At 41.5% G+C, this 20,647-nt stretch overlaps 1 protein-coding gene across 1 annotated transcript in view; it reads left to right on the top strand.

Annotated features, from left to right (window-relative positions):
• LOC102200240 (E3 SUMO-protein ligase PIAS1-like) overlaps positions 1-20,647 on the top strand; it is a 52,897-nt gene that overhangs the window by 30,065 nt on the left and 2,185 nt on the right. Inside the window, exons 3-12 of the mRNA XM_005746819.1 lie at positions 13,737-13,821; positions 13,935-14,073; positions 14,158-14,292; positions 15,515-15,620; positions 15,942-16,015; positions 16,298-16,458; positions 17,349-17,485; positions 17,674-17,905; positions 18,488-18,627; positions 20,063-20,103. Of these exons, the coding sequence (XP_005746876.1) occupies positions 13,737-13,821; positions 13,935-14,073; positions 14,158-14,292; positions 15,515-15,620; positions 15,942-16,015; positions 16,298-16,458; positions 17,349-17,485; positions 17,674-17,905; positions 18,488-18,627; positions 20,063-20,103 (1,250 nt within the window). The remainder of the gene's footprint in view (positions 1-13,736; positions 13,822-13,934; positions 14,074-14,157; positions 14,293-15,514; positions 15,621-15,941; positions 16,016-16,297; positions 16,459-17,348; positions 17,486-17,673; positions 17,906-18,487; positions 18,628-20,062; positions 20,104-20,647) is intronic.

The following is a 20,647-nucleotide window of genomic DNA, read 5'->3' as shown; positions in this document are numbered from 1 at the left end:
TTTTTTATTTTTTTTTACCTGTACATAATAACCACGAGTGAAACCAAGATAAAATTGCACAAAATTGCAATAATGCACTAAAAAATACAGAAAATGATGAGCTTGTTCTTATGGGGAAACCAAACAGGCAAATAGAAGAGTAAACGGGGAAGGAAAAGCACAACAAATGTCTAAAAATGTCCTAACTGATGTGCTGGAAGCACCACAAATCATGTCCATGTACAAAAATAACGGATAAAAATATTGTCACTATTTATCAAAGTGCCTCGATAAATTTCCCCGATTATGTTTTTCTTCAAACTGCCTCCAGACCATGTAGCAGCTGTTTTTTTTGTGTTAATATGCAGCAGACTGATTAAATAACTTGCAGATCTCGATTCTTTTTAAGCATTTCTTTAAAAAAAATTAATTTAAAAAATCGATGCTGCTCTTTCTCTGTCTCCATCTGCGACTGCTCCAAAAAAGTCACCTCTTCCACTAGAATTAATTAAACTTGTTGGCTTCCCTTCATTTTTAACAACTTTTGGACGCTTTAAGGCAGCAATTTATTTTTGACTTTCCATGGGATGTGTGCTATTTTCAAATTTAAGTCTTAAGTTTTAGCAGGCAGTGGGGTTTGTTTCGAATTCTTCTGGCTTTCTTTTGAAGTTGAACTGGATTTAAGGAATTACGCATTTGCAGCACTCATCTCATCCTATATGGAAGTATATAACACCATAAACGTCACGTTTCTGATGAAGCTTGATTTCAGAAACAGTTTATATGCGTAGCGAGATGGAGACGGTGCTGCCTTACGCTCCATAACCAAATCTCTCTTTGCAAAATCAGTCCAAATGCTAAAAACTCTGCTGCAGTCGAATATGTATCCCTAATAAGATTAAAATATGACATCCGTGGTTCACGCATACGGGAGAGAGACTGGTGAGGAATACGGCAGCCGATCAGCTGCATAATTATGTTCGTCTCTACAGTATCCGAGGAACTGCGGTGCGTGTCGACGTCTTCTCCGATTTCCGGCCTTAACCTGATTTCTTTCAGTAACCGGGTTTCTTGTGCGCATGTAAATGTAGTTATTATCACGCTCTCGCCATCCTCTCCCTTCCTTCGGCCTCACTCCTTATCGTTTCACCCGGAGCCCCCACCCTCCCTCCTGTGCAGCCTTGTGCTCTCTGCTGACTTTTGTCAGCGTGAAGAATAAAGGTTGGTTGGTCCACAGTGTAGGCCTGAGAGCCTACTGGTCAACACTGAGGCTTGCACCAGCATCTCCCATCTTACCCCACTGGTTGTGCTCCATCATTGACCGTGCTGCGCGGAGAACTATACATCACAGCTCATTATGGATATCATAGCACATGCATTATACATGATTTAATTACCATATCTTTGGGGGGGAAAAGGGATGCAAACCTATGCCGCGTTTGATGAGGACTTTGTGCATAATGGTTTGTTACATGAGAAGATTGCAGTAGAGGAAAAGCATGTGGAAAAAAATATCTAATAAGGTTTTTTTTGTTTTTTTCTTTTGGATGGCTTCCTTTAGAAATGAGTCAGCCCATGATTATATCTTTGCATACTGAATCCTGAAACCCCCTTTTGGAAAACTTGTTTTATTGTTAAGATTATTTTTTATTATCTGTTAGGAGGTCGCTGTCATACTTACCTTCAGTACATTTCCTAAGGTCACGAGGGGAAGGGGAAAAAAAAAGTCAACCTTCAGCATTGCACACAGTTCAGCAGGACTCCAGGTGCCAGGACATGAATCACGTCTGCATGGTGCCATCTGCCTGTCAATTAAAGTGGCAATAGACAACTCCCCAGAGCTCTCTCCTTCGAGTGAATGCCCGTCCAACATTCCCTCTTTTTCTCCTCCTCATCATCTTCTTTGCTTCTTCCAGCAACAGGACTTTTTTCGTTTTTCTTATAACTCTACTGGCGGAGAGAGTTTCCCGAATCAACCATTTCAGCTACCTACGGAAAGCTACAAATTCTAAGGAAAATTAAATCACTGTTCTCTTCCTGGTTTGATTGTGCAATTGAGCCCGCATTTTCCGGCAAGATTTTTGTGCCCAGCGGCAGTCAGGGTTGCACAGTAAAGTGAAACTGATCATTATTCTGCAGCCACTGCATTGTGCATTCAACATTTCCTGCAACCCATCACGCCTATCATCATACTGATGAGACCAATTTAAACCGTGGATAATGATGGATGATGAACTCTATACTTAAACAGTTACTTCTTTACCAAAAACGATTCAGCACATTTTGAAGGATGGAAGGGTCTAATACATGTTTACGCAGTTTATTCATCTGCGTGTACAATGCTGTGCAAAAGTCTTGAGTCACCCCTTTTGCTTCTAAGCAACCAGATGTAATTTTTTTAAGTGCTGTTGAGTAATAGCGCTTCAGGCTTTCTAGAGGTGTTTCTTTAGACATTGGCTGCTTCTTCACTCATTTTTACTTGGTATATCTCAGCATGGTGTACAGTATGTAAGTATGTCAAATTGTCAAATTACACAAGAAGTGAACTGAAAATCGGTGGCAGCCGGTCTTATGAAGTGATGAATCCATCAGCCTACCTGACCTCTTCTATGCAAGGAAGAGGTCTGGAGAGAGGTAGCCAACACAGCTGATTTAAATGGCTAAATTACCTCCTCAACATGTCTTGAAGTTCTCCAGAGGCCTGGTAATGAACTAATGATTTGATTCAGGAGTGTTCACTCAGGGTGATATCTAAAACCTGCATGACACCGGCCCTTGAGGCCAGGAGTTGGACACCCCTGGTCTATAGCCATCTGTAAAACATGGTGGAGGCTCTGTCCTGGTTTAGGGCTGTCTGTCAGATTTGAATCCACCATGCAGTACCATCTGGAAAGTGTTAGATTGGCAACTGCTTTTGCACAGTACTGTAGTTTTCTTGGTTTTATCTGACTCATCCTGTAAAATGCCTTATCCTCTAACTTTCTGTTAGAGAGGAGCTTTTAGATGCAAAGATCCACCTACAGTATTTATAGTGGAAATGGAAAAAACAGTTTCTTTGCTTTAAAGTTGTTTATCAGTATCTTCTTTAGTAACGGTAATGGCATTTAGATAACTAGCATTGCTCAGTATGTCATGTTTATGGTGATAGTTGATATTATGCAGCTTTGGAGGCTTTTTAAAAGCCACAAAATGATTGAATGAAGTGACTGCGCATGTTTACAGAGTTTTTAAACATTTCCTACATTCCAGTACCTACATTCATTTTTGTTCCTTCTTCTGTATTTAGATTATCATAATCTTCACATATAACGCAAAGTAGTGTGGCATAAATACAGCCACAGAAAAGTTGATTTGTTCCTGCATTCAGGTTGCAGTGCGCAAGTAAGGGCTGCTCATTGTTTTATTGCTTTTTTCCTTTTTATATTGAGTCTCAGTTTGTCAGTAAATGGACTGTGATGTATATGAGAATGCATTTGTATAAAATAAGAGAAAGGCATTTTATATATTGGAGGTTTTGAAGCATATGGATAGGTATGTCATAGCAGCATTGCTGGTATTTCTAGACTTACTCGCAATGCCGCATTCCTCCAAACCTCTGGGACTGCAGTCATACCTTTTACCTTAGGTGGTAGCAACAATATTTGAGCAATCCCTGCAACAATCACCCAGTAATGCACAGCACATTGTTCACACAGTGCTTGTTTCTTTAGAAACTTCTATCGAAATGTTGAATTTCTGCTTTTTTGTGATAAGATTCTCCCAAAAATATTTCTGTGTTAGCCTGACACATTAAGTGTTTTTTCCTTTGTTTAGTGTGCTGTTAAGCAGTATTTAGCACTACATTGTGACTGTAGCCTTGAGACACTAATATTTTTCCAGTGCTAAAGTCCTTTTAGTCCTTTCCTTTTTCCCCCAATGCCATATGTGTTCCAAGTATATGGATCCATCTGCTTTGGCGACCCCTTGCGAATAAAGCAGTTTTATGAAATCCCAGTTTTAATTTTGATAAGAGCTGGTGGGAAGCCCCAAGGGAAGACAAGTACTCTATCACAGCGGCTGTTTGATGTGTGGTATTTTATAATTTAGTCACTAACCAAAAAATGAAAAGAAAACAGCTGGGTAGTGTACGTCATTAGAGACTCAAATGTCACAACATTTATTTTCATCCACAGATGCATGAATTTTTCACCAAGATCTTGTGTTGTTGTAGTGCTGCGTAAAGCCTTCTCCCGCACGTCCCAAAGGTTCTGAGTGATGTTAAGGTTTGGACTCTATCCATGTGTGAAAATGATGTCATGCTTCCTGAACAACACTTTCGCAATTTGATCCTGATGAATCCTGGCATTGTCATCTTGAAACCTGTCTGTGCCATCAACATTTACTGATGGAAAGAACCTGGTCATTCAGTATATTCAGGTAGTCAGCTGACCTCATTTTTGGACACATAACTTTGCTGAAGCTAGACGTGACCATTGGAAGCAACCCCAGACCTTAGCATTGCCCTCACAGGCCTGTATAGTAGGCACTAGGCATGATGGGTGCATCGCTTCATCTGCTTGTCTCTTCTTACCCTGATGCGTCCATCACTCTGCAACAGGGGAAGTCTGTGCTCGTCAGACCACGTGACCTTTTTCCTTGCACTGGAGTCCAAGCTTTCTGCTCCCTTGCAAACTGAATCTTTGTTTTCTGATTAGCTTCACTGATAAGTGGATTTCACGTCACCGCTGTTTAATCCCAGTCCCTTGAGTTCTCTTTGCATTGTGCATGAGAAAATGCTCTTACTTTCAATATTAACCATGGCTGTGATTTATACTATTTATTATTGTTAATATTAATCTGGGCATCTTTTCCACAATGTGTTTTTTTTTTTTTTGTCCTGTCTTCCTCCCCTCAACACCAACCAGTTGTTGCAAATGACCGCCTCTCCATGAGCCTTGTTCTGGGGGAGGTTTCTTCCTGTTAAAAGGGAGGGTTTCTTTTTCCCACTGTCGCCTAGTGCTTCCTCACAGGGGGTCTTCTGATATGATGTGACTTCACCAAATGTCTAAGTGATTGCTGATTACGATCATTCTCTCACACATTTCTTCTCCACGATAATGGTTCACCACTATCCTTATGGATTTTAATAATCCGTTAACCTTAATCCAGTTTTATTGCTATCAGCAATCTCCTGAGTTGATTTCTTTGCTTGATGCTGGTCAATAATTTGTCCCTTCAGAAGGGAATGACATCTTTTCCAAAACCATAGGATGTTTCTTCTAACACAGTTCAAGAAACGAAAAGCTGCTCACTGCATCAGTTCGGGGGAAATAACCTGTAGCCAGGTCAAACATATTATTCTCTGCAGTGATTATCCAATAGAAGGCTCTTGTTAGCTTGTTGGCTTCATGTTTTTGTGTTTCACACAGGATTTGTATGTTCCTTGATTGGCTCCTTTTTAATGTCTTAATTAACTGATGGTACTGTTTTAAAGTGAAAAACTTCCTTCAAATCAGATGCGTTCATGTCTGTTAAAAGATTTAATTTTGAAACATCAGTAGAAAGTGCTGAGTTTAGTCCCTACGAAAGAAAGTTTGAAAGCACAAAGAGTTGTACAACTTGAATTTAATAAAATCTGAATGAAACACTTGATGTCTGCAAATCAGTGCGTTCAGGTTCCTGTCACAGTTATCCGCCCTACTGGAGTGTCCTCGAGCAAGCACATTTAATCGCCACAAATCAAATGTTCCGTACGTCTTGTTTCTGCTGAGCAAATCAAGAACTCTAAGAATCAGTAAAGATACTGTATCACGCACACTATCAGCTATACGTGGAAGAATATGGCGGCAATGTTCCAAAACATCCAATAAGCGCGAGCCAACCTCGTCGCCCAGCATCAATACACAACCAGAGATTTGCCAGCTCGTACTCTGACCTCCGTGTGATCCCGTGCGAAATCTTTATCTCTCTGTAAACAACTCAGACTTCTCACAGCGAACGAACATCAACAAAAGGAGCCTTGGCTACACTCGGCTATAAACACGCAGCAGAAAATGGCTTCCATCTCTCAGAGCCTATTAAAGCAGCATTATTTTCCTCTTCTGTCTGAGTTGGTGCATCATCATCTCGACAAACTGCCTGATTAGACAGACCCAACTAATAAGAAACCTAAACATCTGTAGCTTTGCTCTTCTCCTCTTCTTCTTTGTTTTTTTTAAGCTGGTCTCAGAGAGGAGGAACAGTGTCGTATCTTTGGGTGTCTTTGATTCTATACTAACATGGGTGTGGTGGGTGATGGCAAGAGGCCAAGCTCTGAAAACACAGCAACACGCGTGCTCCAGTGTGCACGCTGACAAGGATTGCAGGACCAGAAAGAAACTTTAATGCCAGCCCGAGCAGTGCTGTGTGCACGCTGGAATGCTTAAATGAGCCCTGTCAGTATGTAACTTTACAACATGTGGATAATAAAAGGTAATAACTGCAGGGGGGGCAAGAAACACTTCTGGAAAGTTGTCATTGTGCATGAATGTGAGTGTGACATTTAGAGCCGACCTTTTTGTCGCCGATCATTCTGGCGTTGTAGTTTGAGTGACGCTGGAAGGATTTTTGTCTTTGTTCTGTCTGTGAACGCTGCTGCATGTTGTGTTTGTGCACGCACATGTGGCACTGCCTTTGATTCTGTGTGCGCGGTGCGCCCGTGCATGCGGTGCACCAGAGAAAAAGTAGCAAGGCCACTAACAAGTTAATAAACTCCAGCTGGGCTTTGTTGTGCTGAAGAGTGGCTATGAAGCTCGAGCACATTCTCTGATGTTTAGCTCACATTTCTTCTTTTCAAAGCAGAGCCGAACCCAGATTTTACGTTTTCTTGCTGTAAAGAGCCTGGTAATAGTTACACCCCTATTTTTAATGTGAAATATAATTTATTTAATTCACTCTATTTTATCAGCTGCCAATTTGAACACCTCTTTAGACATTGATTTCAGTTGTTATGAGCCTGCTGAATGGCAGTTATCTCTTGGTATCAATCCCAAGTAGGTGGCCTCCGCTTTCAACTAGTGGGTAGTTATACCTCATTCTGCCCTTCTGAGTGGAGGTTCACAGGTTAAAACGGCATTAAAAGTGGCTGACGTATAATCGAGTCAGCTCTCAACCACAACAGATGAATTTGCCACCAAAAGCGAGCAAACTCTTGTTTTTACTCAGTCTTTAGCTTTGTTTTGGAACAAAAGGTTAGACGTTGGCACTTCCTTTATTTAACCCACTTTTTACCATGTAAAGAGTGTACATTTGCTAGCTTAGCACAGCACTTAGGAGCAGAGATTATACACGGACAGTAGACGTCTGTGTTGCTCTCTGTTTATCTCTCATTACAATGGATGGTAGAGGCTTACCGAGCCAGCTCGAAGGTAGAGGGGAGTGCGCCTACTGGCAATATGTGTTGTACTGATAACAACTGATAACAGCCATTAAATGGGCCGATAACAGCTAAATCGCATGGTTTAAAACAGATGTGGTCACACTGGAACATAAATTTAGTTCAAACATAAATATGTCAGCCGCAAAACTTTTTTTCTTTCTTCACAGTTGTGTGCTTGTCGAAAGGTTTACAGACGTTTCCTTTTTGGGAAGGCTGGCTCGTTGGCGTGTGGGAATCCCAACCCAGTCACATCCCTTTTTCACCTCCCTTTAGAGCTCATTAATCAGATAACCTATGTATTTTTAGAGACCAGTGTGTATGTGCATATTCATTGTTGTGGGCACTGTGCACACTCCCACAGTGGCTAAGTAGTTGTTAGTTATTTTGGATCTCCTTGAACCTTTGCTGTTTTTGTCCACCACATTTATATTAATAAGTGCACAACAAAATATTAGAGCAAATTCTTAATATAGCCGCTGCAGTTCAGGCTCAGTAGAAACTAGGTCTACAGCTAGGTTAGTGTCATTTCAGCCTCTTCTGTTATTAGGCATGCACGGGGAAAAAATAGAAATACATCTCTGAGTGATTCTATATACTCAGAAAAACTGCAGCTGACTGTATATTTTGGTTCCCACTTGGTTTATTTCCTCTGTACTGTAAACATCAACCTATTGGAGGTCATTCTCCCATCTGTCACTCCTCCCACCATCTGCCTTAGCTACAGTTTACAGTTTAGAAACAGTTTAAAATGCAGCTCAGTGCCAGGTACAGCAAGGGTCTCAAACCGAGTACCATGAAGGACAGAGAGTCTGCAGGCTTTTGCCTTCAGAAGTGCTGAACTGATTTCAAAAGCTCGACATTAAGCACACAGTCTATCACAAACTGCAAAAAATCCTTTAGCCTGTGCTATCTGTAATACCCATGTTAGACCTTTAGAAATTTCACCTCAGCTGTCCTCCTCTCTTCTTCTGCATTTACTCAGAATAATCTCCTGGTACTCTGAGACACATGGTTGGAGATTTGTATTAATAGAAGCTTTTATTTATTTATTGTGATTATGCTTGCGCCTCAAAATTAATGTCCCGGTGATTTATTTATGTTTATTAAGCACCATTAGTCAGAAATAAGATTTCATGCTATGCCGGGAACTGTAATTCCAGCTCTTGATCATTGCTCTCTGTTGCTTCTTTCAGTGAGAATAAGTAGAAGCTCAGTTTATAGAAATTCTGCTGCATATGATGTAGTCAATTTTATGAGCTTATAACTTTTGCTAAACAGCAGAATCTGTCGCTTTAAGGGGTAATTAGAGGATGCTGTTGCATTAAATTCTGTTAGGATCTGAGTCCACTCTGCAAACAAATATAAAATCTCCTCTTAAATATAAACCAGCAGTTGTACTGTCCACCCATGTCAAGCCAGCATACACCTAATCTTGCTATCAAGACCAAAAGCATCTGAACCAACAGGAGCCGGCTGACTGGCAATAAAGTAAGAGTCTTCACTCTGCTGAAGTGGAAAATCTCACTCAGTCTAGCATTATTGCATGTAACTTTGACCTGCTGAGTTACAAATAAAGGTTGAGGGTTTTGATTAATCACCAAGTTACATATTGACAGACCCACCATGCCAGCGACTTGCAGTCATGTGAAAAGGAGACTTTTCACTGCAGTCCTTTGAAAACTCAAGTCCACCCTTACTCACTCCATCGGAATTAAAGGGGTCAGTAACTGATCATCAGCAAGTGTGAGCACCTCTATGAAAGCAGCTATTTTGGCATTTTACAGTTTATTACGAGTGTACATCCCAGGAACTTCATCTCAAGGTCAGACACTGAGCAGTACAGTACGTCAAAAGCAATTTCAAAGCATGGTAGTGGAGGGGTGATGGTTTGGGTTCATTTTAAAGCTGCAGGACCTCCTGAGCACCTTACAGTCATTGAGTCAAGTCCTCTGTATGCCAAACTGTTTGTCCACTGTCCCAGCTGTCATAGGGGAATCCGTCGCAGGGCTAACACATTAAGACAACCATTCACACTCGCATTCACACCTACGGCCCATTTAGAATCACCAGTTAACATTGCCCATTGGTTCTCTTTGGACTGTGGGAGGAAGCCATAACCCACAGAAACACAGCAGAAAATGCAGACTCTGCACAAAATGCAAACTCAGGACCTTCTTGCTTGCAAAAGCGCTAACCACAGAAGACTGTGCCACTCTAGTATTCTAGTCAAATCTGAAGCCATCTGTTTGACAGCTAAAGCTTGGCTGAAATTGGGTCATGTAACAGGCCAGTGATCTCAAGTACAGCAGAGAACAGAATGGCTGAAAAAGAAAAGAATCAAGGTGTCCAAGTCCAGATCCTCAACCTAGTGCTGAAATGTCGAGGTGGGACCGAAAGCTGTGCATAAACAAATGTTTACATACCTCACTGAACTGAATAGTAAGCCAAAATTCCTCCCCAGCGATGTTAGAGACTGATAAAGTCACACAGAAAATAATTTCATTGAAATATTGCTGCTGAAGTTGGTTTTGGAAGCTATTGAATCATTGGTTATATTTAGTTTGTCCCAAGTACTAAACAGACTTCTGTGAAAAGATTTTTCCCACTTACATGTATATTATTAGAATATCTGCCAATAACTGGGCTGCAATCAGAAGTAAAAATATGATTTAAAAAAAGATTTATTTATTTATATCTTTTGCCTTCCTTACATGAGTGATCGCAACAGCAGATATCAGTGGACCAAACTGCTGCATCACCACAGTAACAAATCTCTGAGTTTGTTTTAAGCAGCTGTTATGCTTCTTATTCTTGTTCTTCTGTAAACAATGGAAGTCTGCATAGTTTCGTGGGATTTAGCGCCTCCTGAGGTAGCATTTTGTACTTTTGGTGAAACTCAGGCTAACCGTTTCCCCTGTTTCCAGTGAGATTTTAGATTTTCCTTTATTTTTTGTTAATAAATCAACTGTATTTGTTCTGTGTAACATCCATAGATGTGTTGCTTTTGATTTTCAGTAAAAACAAAGTAAAGAAACCCGGTTGTGGCTAGCGCTAGGCTAGGCTCATCAGAGCCCTTGACTAAATCAGAGTCCTATCAGTGGGAGTTTGGAATAGTTCTGACAAGTGCTTAGTGGGCAGTTGGATTGTGTGCTGATAACATTACAGACTTGTTTTTTGTTTTTTTTATTTATTACCTTGTAAAAATGCATCTCAAACTTCCACGCTGTGCTATATCTCTATGGTGAAGCTAGCATATGTTGCTAAAGATCTGCATTATCAGGATCATTGGAGTGAACGGAGATGACGCGACTCTTCCATTCATCGACTCTGGGCTCCATGTGCTGTGTTAATGGTAGTTGCTTGGTTACCAAGGAAACAGGAGAGTGATGAGATATGGCACAACACGTGTCTTGGCAGCAGTGCCCGCTATAATACCAAAAGTTGACTATTGTAGATTTGAATGAGAAATATGATCTGTGGTGAGAAGACTAAGTTTAGTTTCAAACTGCTACTTTTAATTTTGTGTATAAGCAGGACAGAAATCCCAAGGAAGATTAATGGTAAAGGGCTAATGAGGAGCTTGCATCTGCTTTCAGATATAAGCAGATATATATTTTGCTACTTTAGACCAGTTAGTGAGAAAAACAAAGAAAATATGTTAAAGTTGATGTCCAACACTGTGCTTGGGTAAAAATACAGCCTTGTGTTAGTGAGAGTGAGGAAGACATCAATCAAAGGCCATTTCAACCTCTTTCATATCTCTCCCAACCACTCACTTTGAAACACCAGAAACAAATCCAGCACCAGAGAGAGAGAGAGGGAGTTATAGAGTGATAGGAGCTAGGCAGAGCAAGAGTGAGGGAGTGAGAGAGCTTTTTCTATTTATAACCTGTGTGCCCGGAGAGGAGGGAGATGGTTGTTCGAAAGCACACTCGCGCATGATTTTGTTCCGCAGTGCACAGGCTGCTGCTTAAAACACACAGGAACATACAGCAAACACTGCACATGTCAAACAAATTATATACCACGCTAGTGATGAGACGGGTCATCACTGGGAAATTTAATGGCTGTTTGGTATGCCGAGAGGAGGTACATGATTGGTCCAGTAATCATCCATAGGAACTGTACTGCCCCCCCACCCCCCTATCACACACGCACGCGCCATATATGGAAAGCATTTTTGTGTTCTTAAAGCTGGTGTGTGTGTGTGTGTGTGTGTGTGTGTGTGTGTGTGTGTGTGTGTACAGAGACACATTTTAACTCACACACTCACAGTTCAGCATTATTTTATGTAGCTAAAGCAACAACTCCTCCTCGCTCCTCACTTACACAACCTGCAGACCAAAACATTCCCACTGAGATTTATCTGTTTCACAACATCCACGCAGAGGGAGTAAAACATCAACAGTGTTTTAACACTGATTATAGTGGTCTGCGTAAGGAAAACTTGTAATGAAGATTTTTTTTTTTAAGAAAATCTTTTTCAGTGGAGATTTTAGTTGCTTTCATTTTTCAGTTTCATTCCAACTAAGAAGTTCATCGCCTGTTCTACATCTCAGCTGGAATTTCTTTTTAAATATGTTTTTTTTTTCTTGGTTTTTTTGGTTGTTTTTTTTGGGGTTTTTTTTTTACCTTTTTGTTCATCTCAACCCAATTTAAAGTGTAGTTTGATTTCATGTGTGTACAGAACACATGAATACAGGTGTAGTAGGCTCAGTGATTTATTGAAACATGTAGGCGTGACACGGGAATGCAACATATAGATAAAAACTGACTTTGCACAGTCAGTCAGGGGACGACCGTGGTTCAGGGGGTTGGGAAGCTCATTGTAACTGGAAGGTTGCCGGTTCGATCCCCTGCTCGCTCTGTCTTGGTCGTTGTGTCCTTGGACAAGACACTTCACCTACTGGTGATGGCCAGAGGGGCTTCTGTCAGTCTGCCCCAGCTGTGGCTACAACTGTAACTTGCCAGTGTGTGAATGTGAGAGTGAATGAATAGTTTAATTGTAAAGTGTTTTGAGGGTCTCAAAAAGCGCTATATAAAATGCAATCCATTATTATTCTAACTTTATGGTTCAACACAGCCTTAGGAAGCTGTCTTGTAGTCTTCAGGAATAGTTCTCTAGGCTTCTTGAAGGACATTCAAAGCTCTTCTTTGGATGTTGGCCTTTTTTTTCCTGTTCTCAGTTCAGATGATCTTCAATAAAGTCGAGGTCCGGACTCTGAGGAGGCCAATCCATGATCGTTCTTTAAACCAAGTGCAGATGTATCCCACATGTCCCTTGTCAGGTCGTTGCTGAATGTTTGTATTTCTTAACAACAACATTCAGATCAGTTTTCTCAAATATATAGAACGTACTGCACTGAGAGATGCCATCCTCAGAAGCACAACATAAAGAAACGAGACTTTTGCACAGTACTGAATATAATACTTAAATGTCTGTAACTCCCATACCACATTTTTTATGACCCACGGGGCTTTTATCTTGCCAAACGAAAGACTTGAAGGTAGTGTCAAAGGTGAGCTCCCAAAGATGTGAGAGCATAAATATTAGTGCAAACAGAAGGACCTGAGAAACTGTCACGTTTGGAGTTTCACTACGACCTCTGTGGCTGCTATTTTTTGTGTAGTTGCAGTTTAAAATGTAATAACCCTAAAATGATAATTTGCTATTTTTACATTTCCATCTGAAATCATCAAACGAACATGTTCAAACATATTAATGAATTTTTCACAGGGATGATAGAATATATAAACTTTTTTTTAAACCCCTGAACTGCCTCTGGTTCGATGGGATACCCATCTGTGCCAAGAGAAACTAACTGTCGGTGTCTGTCTTTCACTTTATGACAGAAGATATTTAAGCAAGTTTCTTAAGAAGCTGAAACATCGTTAAAGTCCAAATGCAAAACAGGGCTCGGTTTGAACCCTCGTGACTCGTAGTTTCATGTTGACCTCCTACACAAATCCAGCTCAAACTTTTCTCGAGCTCGCACCTGTGGGTGGGCCTATAAATAGCACGCACACATTTTCTCCTTCGTTTTCACCTTAGTGTGAGGTTTGGTTTTGGCGTCCAGGTGTTTCTCAGTTAGTCATTTCATGCGTGCGAGCCCTGCCTGATAATGCAGATGTTTATGAAGGAGAGCCCCTCTGCTACACAGCTGTGCACATATTTCCTCACCTGCTTCATGTATGGGGCGTGTTATTTGTTCAGACGTTGTTTTTTTATTATATTTATGTCTGAGGGTTAAAAAGTAGATGCATGTAATGTGAGAAAGCAGGCACGATTAATTCAGGTTTATATGTAATGTCCTCAACTATTAAACATGTCCTTTCCCGCTTTCTCTCTGTCTCTCTGCAGCGTCAGACAACAGCCAGCGGTTTCAGGAGACATGTTTCGCCTTCGCTTTAACGCCGCAGCAAGTTCAGCAGATCAGCAGCTCAATGTAAAATTTAACGCCGCTCCGTCAACGCAGGATGCTGAATTGTTCATGAATAATTCAGAAATGTACAGGGTTTGCGCGGCTGCGCATTGATAAATGTGTTTCTGCTCTCAAAGGGACATCTCGGGGACCAAATGTGACTTCTCAGTTCAGGTTCAGTTGCGGTTTTGCCTGTCGGAGACCAGCTGTCCTCAGGAAGACCATTTCCCCCCCAATCTGTGTGTGAAAGTAAACGGGAAGCCGTGCAACCTGCCGGTGAGAAGCGCTCAGCCGTTTAATAAAGAATGTTAGAATGCCACCTGGAAAACGACATTAATGATATTCGCTTCTCATTTCTAGGGTTATCTTCCTCCAACCAAAAACGGTGTCGAGCCCAAGCGGCCCAGCCGCCCAATCAACATTACCTCACTGGTCAGATTGTCCACCACAGTCCCCAATACCATCGTGGTGTCGTGGACCGCTGAGATCGGAAGGGTAGGAGCCAAAGCTTTTTGCAGTGTGTGTGAATAACTGACACTTTAGATGCGTAATGACTGAATTTAAACATTTGCTGGTTACAGCTGCTCAAATACGAAGGCTTACTTTTTGCTTTTCTCAGCTTTGGTGTCGTTCTGAAGTTGAAAGCAGATATCTGACTTCCTGCAGCTCCCCCACCCTCGTCTAAGCCTCTCCCATCAGACAAACACGTAAACAAGCTTAATACAAATAAGACGAAGCTAATTCTGGCTTTACAAAGAAATGACATAGAAATATTATGTGTGAATGTCTTGTGTTCAACTCATTGCACTCTTGCTCCTTTACTTCCTCTGCAGACTTTTTCACTCCTTATACTTCCAAGCACTTGAATCACAATATAGTCTTTTTTTATTTTTAGTAACACAACATAAGGGACTAGAGACAAGTTATGGTTTGACTTTTTTTTTAATGGCATCATGATCATTAAAAAAATTAAATAAATTCTATTGTGTGCTCTATCCAGATACAACACGGTTAATAAATCTGGTGTTGGAGCTGATCCGCAGGTGTTATTAATGTGAATTTTCTGTCTTAAATAGAGGTCCTGAAAATCTGCATTAATCTTGATTAATGTATGTCCCCATTTATGCAACGAGGTGCTGCCGCATGCCTCAGTGTATGATCACATCACACGGTGTTCTTAACTTACTGTGTTCACATAGATGACAGACAAAAAAAGAAGAAGAAGCAGAGAAGAGCCTATTTAAAAAAAGACTTAAAGAATACTTTGATTATATAAAGAGGCTTTCAAATTGGTGCGAAGCCCAGGAAGGGGCACAGTGTTCCCTTTTTACAGCCAAACGTTGTAAAAGAAAACCAAAATTGGATAAAAACTACAACTTCAGGGGAAGATTTCCCTTTAAAATACATGGATTCAGAGGCGTTTGATGAAGGATTTCAGGATAAACGCGTCATAAATGTGATTAAGAAAATTCTGTCTTTATATTTGCTGGCTTTTATCGAGGTGGGTGGAGCTCGACGTTCCGCAGACGGACAGTAGAGGGCGGTAAAGGAAAGGTCTGAGAACAGAAGAGCTTGCTGACTGTTGCACAACTTACATTAGTGTCACAGCAGATGGATCGATTTCACTGAGACTGTGGAGGCAAACATTGAAAGTTATACTGAGTAACATGTTCAAGGACGTGCTGTCACTCTCTGTCGTGTCTTCCCGTGTGTTCAGAGTTACTCGATGGCGGTGTACTTGGTGAAGCAGCAGTCGTCCACAGTGCTGTTACAGAGACTGCGAGCTAAAGGCATCAGAAACCCAGACCACTCCAGAGCACTCAGTAAGGACCTCTTGTTAAAAGAAGCACCTATCCAGTGTATCAGCTAATGCTGTTCTTCTGTTTCCACTGTAATTTAATGTATCAAAGGCTGAATTTGTGGTGTGGGACAGGGCAAAAGGCTTTAAGACTGAACTCTTGTTTTGAAATGTTTTCATCCAGTCAGATGGGAGCTGTCTGTATATTTCTTGCATGCTGTTTTGCAAGTTGCATAAAAAGATTTAGGTGCAGTCAGGCAGGGATTCAGGAGGCTCATCTGGTAGGAGAAGTCAGGACTTTGGTTCTGACACTGACACGTGTTTGTCCTTCTCCTCTACCCTGCAGTAAAAGAGAAGCTAACAGCTGACCCAGACAGCGAAATAGCCACAACCAGCCTTCGAGTGTCGCTCCTCTGCCCGGTAAACATGCTCCCTGCTCCTCATGAATTTAAGGCCCTTCTTCGAGGTTCAGTCATGCCCAAACACGTTGCTCCACTTTTTACTTTTCTTTTTCCTCTCATTTTACTTTGTATGTGACTCGACATGCCCTCGCACATAACTTATGTATGTGAACATGAACCACCTGTCTTATTGTCTTCTGGCCCCTATCCTGTTTTGCTATATGGGTTTGTTGTGTTTGTGACATTTGTGTGTCACTTATACTTCCTTCGTGGCCTGACTACGTATGTGCTCACCGCGCAGCTGGGGAAGATGCGGCTGATGATCCCGTGCCGGGCGCTGACATGTTCCCACCTGCAGTGCTTCGACGCCACACTTTACATCCAAATGAATGAGAAGAAGCCCACCTGGGTGTGTCCCGTCTGCGACAAGAAGGCGCCGTACGAGCATCTCATCATTGATGGGTAGGTCGCTGTGGCCTGCCGGTGACCTTTGATCAAATAGTGCCAAGAGTGGTCCTCTTCTAAATACCGTGGTTGTAACAAATGCTTATTTCAGTTATTGTTGCCTTTCTATCAGCTCAAAGCAGCCCGGCCGTTCTCCTCTGATCGCTGACATCAATGGGTTGTTTTTGCAGAGAGAACTGGATATTGGATTTTTTTCTCTCTTTGGTTTTTTTCAGGCAATTTTCTGTAAACTTTAGAGATGATTATAGAGGAAAATCCCAGCAGACCAGCAGTTTGTGAAACGCTCAGACCAGCCTGTCTGACACTAACAGCAATGCCACGTTCAAAGTCACTTAAATCACTTTTCTTCCTCATTCTGATGCGTCGTTTTGAAATTCAGCAGGTCGTCTTGTCCCTGTCTACATTCCAAAAATCCACTGAGTTGGTCCCGTGTGATTGGCCAATTAGAAATGTGTGTTAACAATCAGTTGAACAGGTGTACCTAATAAAGTGGCTGATCAGTGTACGTGCCACACTATATTTTTTGCAGCAAAAAACAGCCTTTGTGTTTAAAGTCCCAGAACACTGTAACAATTTACCTCATCTCTCCTTTTCTTGTTGTTGTTTGTTTGTTGTTGCTCTGTGGAGCATTGTATTGTTTTCTTTATTTACTCTGTTACTCAATGCTTGCTATGTGGTTCTTCTTCATATATATATATGATGGGATACAAATAAAATGATACAGCATAAGGGATTTACTCTAATAAATGTAGTGGGGGGGGTTTATCTTCCAAACACTTGCTCAATATAAAAGAACTGTTTGTGGAATGATTTTTAGAGAGAAACTGTAAAGTGGATGTGAAGTCTTTTTCTCTTGGTTGCTGTATGACATGTATGTTTGTTCTCAGGCTTTTTGTAGAGATCCTCAATAGCTGCACGGACTGTGATGAGATCCAGTTTAAGGAGGATGGCAGCTGGGCCCCCATGAGGTCTAAGAAGGAGGTGCAGGAGGTGTCCTCTGCTTCGTATAACAATGGGCTGGATGGTGAGATGAGGGATAAACAAGGAGGGAGGGAAGGGGAATGCTAGCCTGAAAGCCTGCCTTTAGTGATCCCAGCTTTAATTAGGCGAGGCATCTGTTGGGAGAAGTTGTGTTGTTGTTTTTTTTTAACTGTTCAGTCTCTGAAAAGCAAAAACATTTGCACAAACTGATACATCACCGCTGCTCTACAGGCTCATGCCGGACCGCCGCAGGCTCAGATCAGCGGAGCTCCTCGGCATCCAGCCACGGAGGCAGCGACAGCAGCAACGGCAAGAAAGTGGAAGTGATCGACTTGACACTGGACAGCTCCTCAGACGATGAAGGACCGGATTCGCCTCCGCCGCCGCCCCCAACGCTGCCTCCTCCTATCAAAAGAGCGTGCCCTTCGATGTCCCCGACCTCGCCACCCATCATCAACAAAGGGTGAGGCGAGCACACACCCTAGATGCTGATTTAATCTCCGCAGGCAGGTTGAATTTGATTAAATGTGAAATTGATGCTCGTTTTAGCCGCTCGCGTGGGCAGTTTTGTCTCTGCTTAAATGATTCATGAGCACAGCATCTTCTTGACATTTCACATCGGCACTCGCAGTCGGTGCCCGAGCGTGTCGACGAAACATTTGCGTCTGATGACCCGATTGACTTTCCATAACTCGCCTCGCTTGCCTTTTTTGCAAACAGGAATCAAAGTTCAGCCAATCATAGTTTGTCGCAAAATTTCAAAACTGCCAACAAACAGACCCGACTGAAGTCTTGAATCCAGCTTTAGTATGGCTATGAAATTTAAACAGCTGCCTTTTCTACCAATCCAAAATTCATTAGGTGCATCTCCTGCTCCCATTTCTCTTTAATGAATCCTGTGAGTGTTACTTTTCTAATTGAAGGTGACAGGACGGCCCTGTGGTTTATCCCAGTACACGTGACACATCATAAAAGCCTTATTAGAAGTTACGTGGCTTCTTTAGTTCTTTATCTCTTCGTCTTCTTCCTCTGTGTTTGCCTTTAGCGTGTTGAACCTGCACCATCAGGCCTCTCCTGTGAGCCGTACCCCCAGCATGCCCGGGATAGACACCAGCTACATCCCTCCTGTCCCCCCTCTCATCCAGGACTACAGGCCCTACTACCACACCCCCAATGACCTTTCAGGTAATGACACACATACAGGATGCTTTGCAAGTATTCATGAATACATGTGCATTAGTAAAGATACTGTTGTGTACAGTGCATTTATGTAAACCTAACTATAACCTATATCATTCACAGTGTGTAGCCAAATTTTGTTAAAATTGTGCTAACTTTATGTAAAATTCTGCCAAAGAGCCACACTGTTCTAACATAACAAAAGTATTGTGCAAAAGTCTTGAGTCACCTCTCATTTCTTCCTGTTTATCTTCCAGTGAGCCACGCTTTGTTGTCATTTTTCAAAGTGCAGCAGTTCTCCAGGCTTTCTGAAGGTCTTTGGCTCATCGTGGCTCATTCAGTAGAAGTAATAATTAATAATAAATGCTCCTAACTCAAGAGAAGAAGCAGTGTTGTGTTTACACATAACAGACAATTTAGCAACGCATTTTAAATTCTATCTTTAGCACTTTGTTAGTAGTAGCCTGACACAAAAGTTTGCCATTTTCATACTTTCTTTAGTTGAATCAGATGAAAAATGCCAGAGCTAACACAGTTTGACAGATATAAAATAGTATTTTTGCTCTAACACAGTGATTCCTAAAGAGCTATTAGTTAACTGATCTCAGTGTAGTGTGCAATGTGTCCTTAAAAACACTGAAGAAACTGCATAAGTGGAGGACAAAAGAAGTGATAAGACCAAAAAATGTCAGGCTTAAAAAAAAACAAACAAACTGTAGCCTCGCTTTGATTAATGCAGAAAAGACATTGATTCATTATGCAATAACATGTGGAAAGCGTCTCATTTACAACAACTTCATGCTGAAAATGATCCCAAACATTACAAATGCATTAAAAGGACAAACTTTCATACTGCGATGGATGTTCGGAGAGTAACTTGGGTCAACCTGTCTTGCCCAGTGATATTTGGCATGCAGACTGGAGCAGCCAGGGATCAAACCACCAACAGAATAGTAGATAACCTGCTCTACTTCCTGAGCTACAGCCACCCCAAAGCTTACAGCAGCTGGTATTCCCAGACGGTCTTTCATCCAAGTGCTAACCATCCCCTACCCTGCTTAGCTTCTGACTTCAGCCGAGACTGGGCATGCTCAGGGTGCTATGGTCATAAACTCTAACAATAACAGCACTGTATTTTCATGTATGATTGCAGGTGTTTCAATATATTGTTGTGCCTATTTCCCATTTTTCTGACAAGGAGGTGGCTCAAGACTTTTGCACAGTAAATTCTGAAAGAAAACACAATGGAAAAGGCAAAAAGCTTAAAATTGCAACTGAACTTAACTCTTTAACTTTTAATGAATCGACCTTGCCTATTTCACAGATTTGTGCCTCTCTGTGCTTCTGACTTCTCTTAACTTTAAAAAAAACAAAAACCCCATACAATATGTATTTGCATTTGTGATATTCATCACTGACTTTTTCTCTACTTCATTTCCAGAGTTGAATTTTTTCTCTTTTCTTCAAGGGGACAATCATCCGGTACGTACAGCAGTGTTTGATATTGTGTAAACGTGGCTGAATTTAGCAGCTGAAACACTTTGTTGTTTTCAGTAAAATCCTGGAAGCCTGTGAGAACAAAATGTTCAAAACGTGCTTATGGAAAAAAAGAAAGCACAAGCTTTGTTTTTAGCCCTCCTCAGAAACAAGCTGCCCTCTTTGTGTTATTTCTCATAAAATGTGTCTGTTACCAAGTGTTCTTATTTCTTCTGCCTCTGGGCTGTAGTCTGTACTGGTTATTTAAGGAGAGATGAAGGTTTGCCAAATGAGAGTGTCTTGCATAGCTTCAGTAGTGCAATATCCAGCTGTTATCTGCATCTGGGATTTCTTCTGCCAGTGAGGATGAATGGGATGCCATATGTGTCTAAAATAGTATTAAAATTCAACAGCAACTGCACATCAAGAGTCAGTATTGCTTTGCATGAATCCACAGACTTCACAGTGAGGAGTTTTTGTTGGAGAGCAGTTTCGTTGCTTCCTGAAAGTTTTAAATACACCTGTGCTCCAGTGGTCACCTGTAATGACT

Source organism: Pundamilia nyererei, unplaced genomic scaffold, assembly GCF_000239375.1.
Source record: "Pundamilia nyererei isolate P.nyererei 1_Seehausen unplaced genomic scaffold, PunNye1.0 scaffold00184, whole genome shotgun sequence".
Classification (NCBI taxonomy): domain Eukaryota; kingdom Metazoa; phylum Chordata; class Actinopteri; order Cichliformes; family Cichlidae; genus Pundamilia; species Pundamilia nyererei.
The sequence above is the reverse complement of the archived record's forward strand: the minus strand, read 5'-3'. Positions and strand labels throughout refer to the sequence as shown.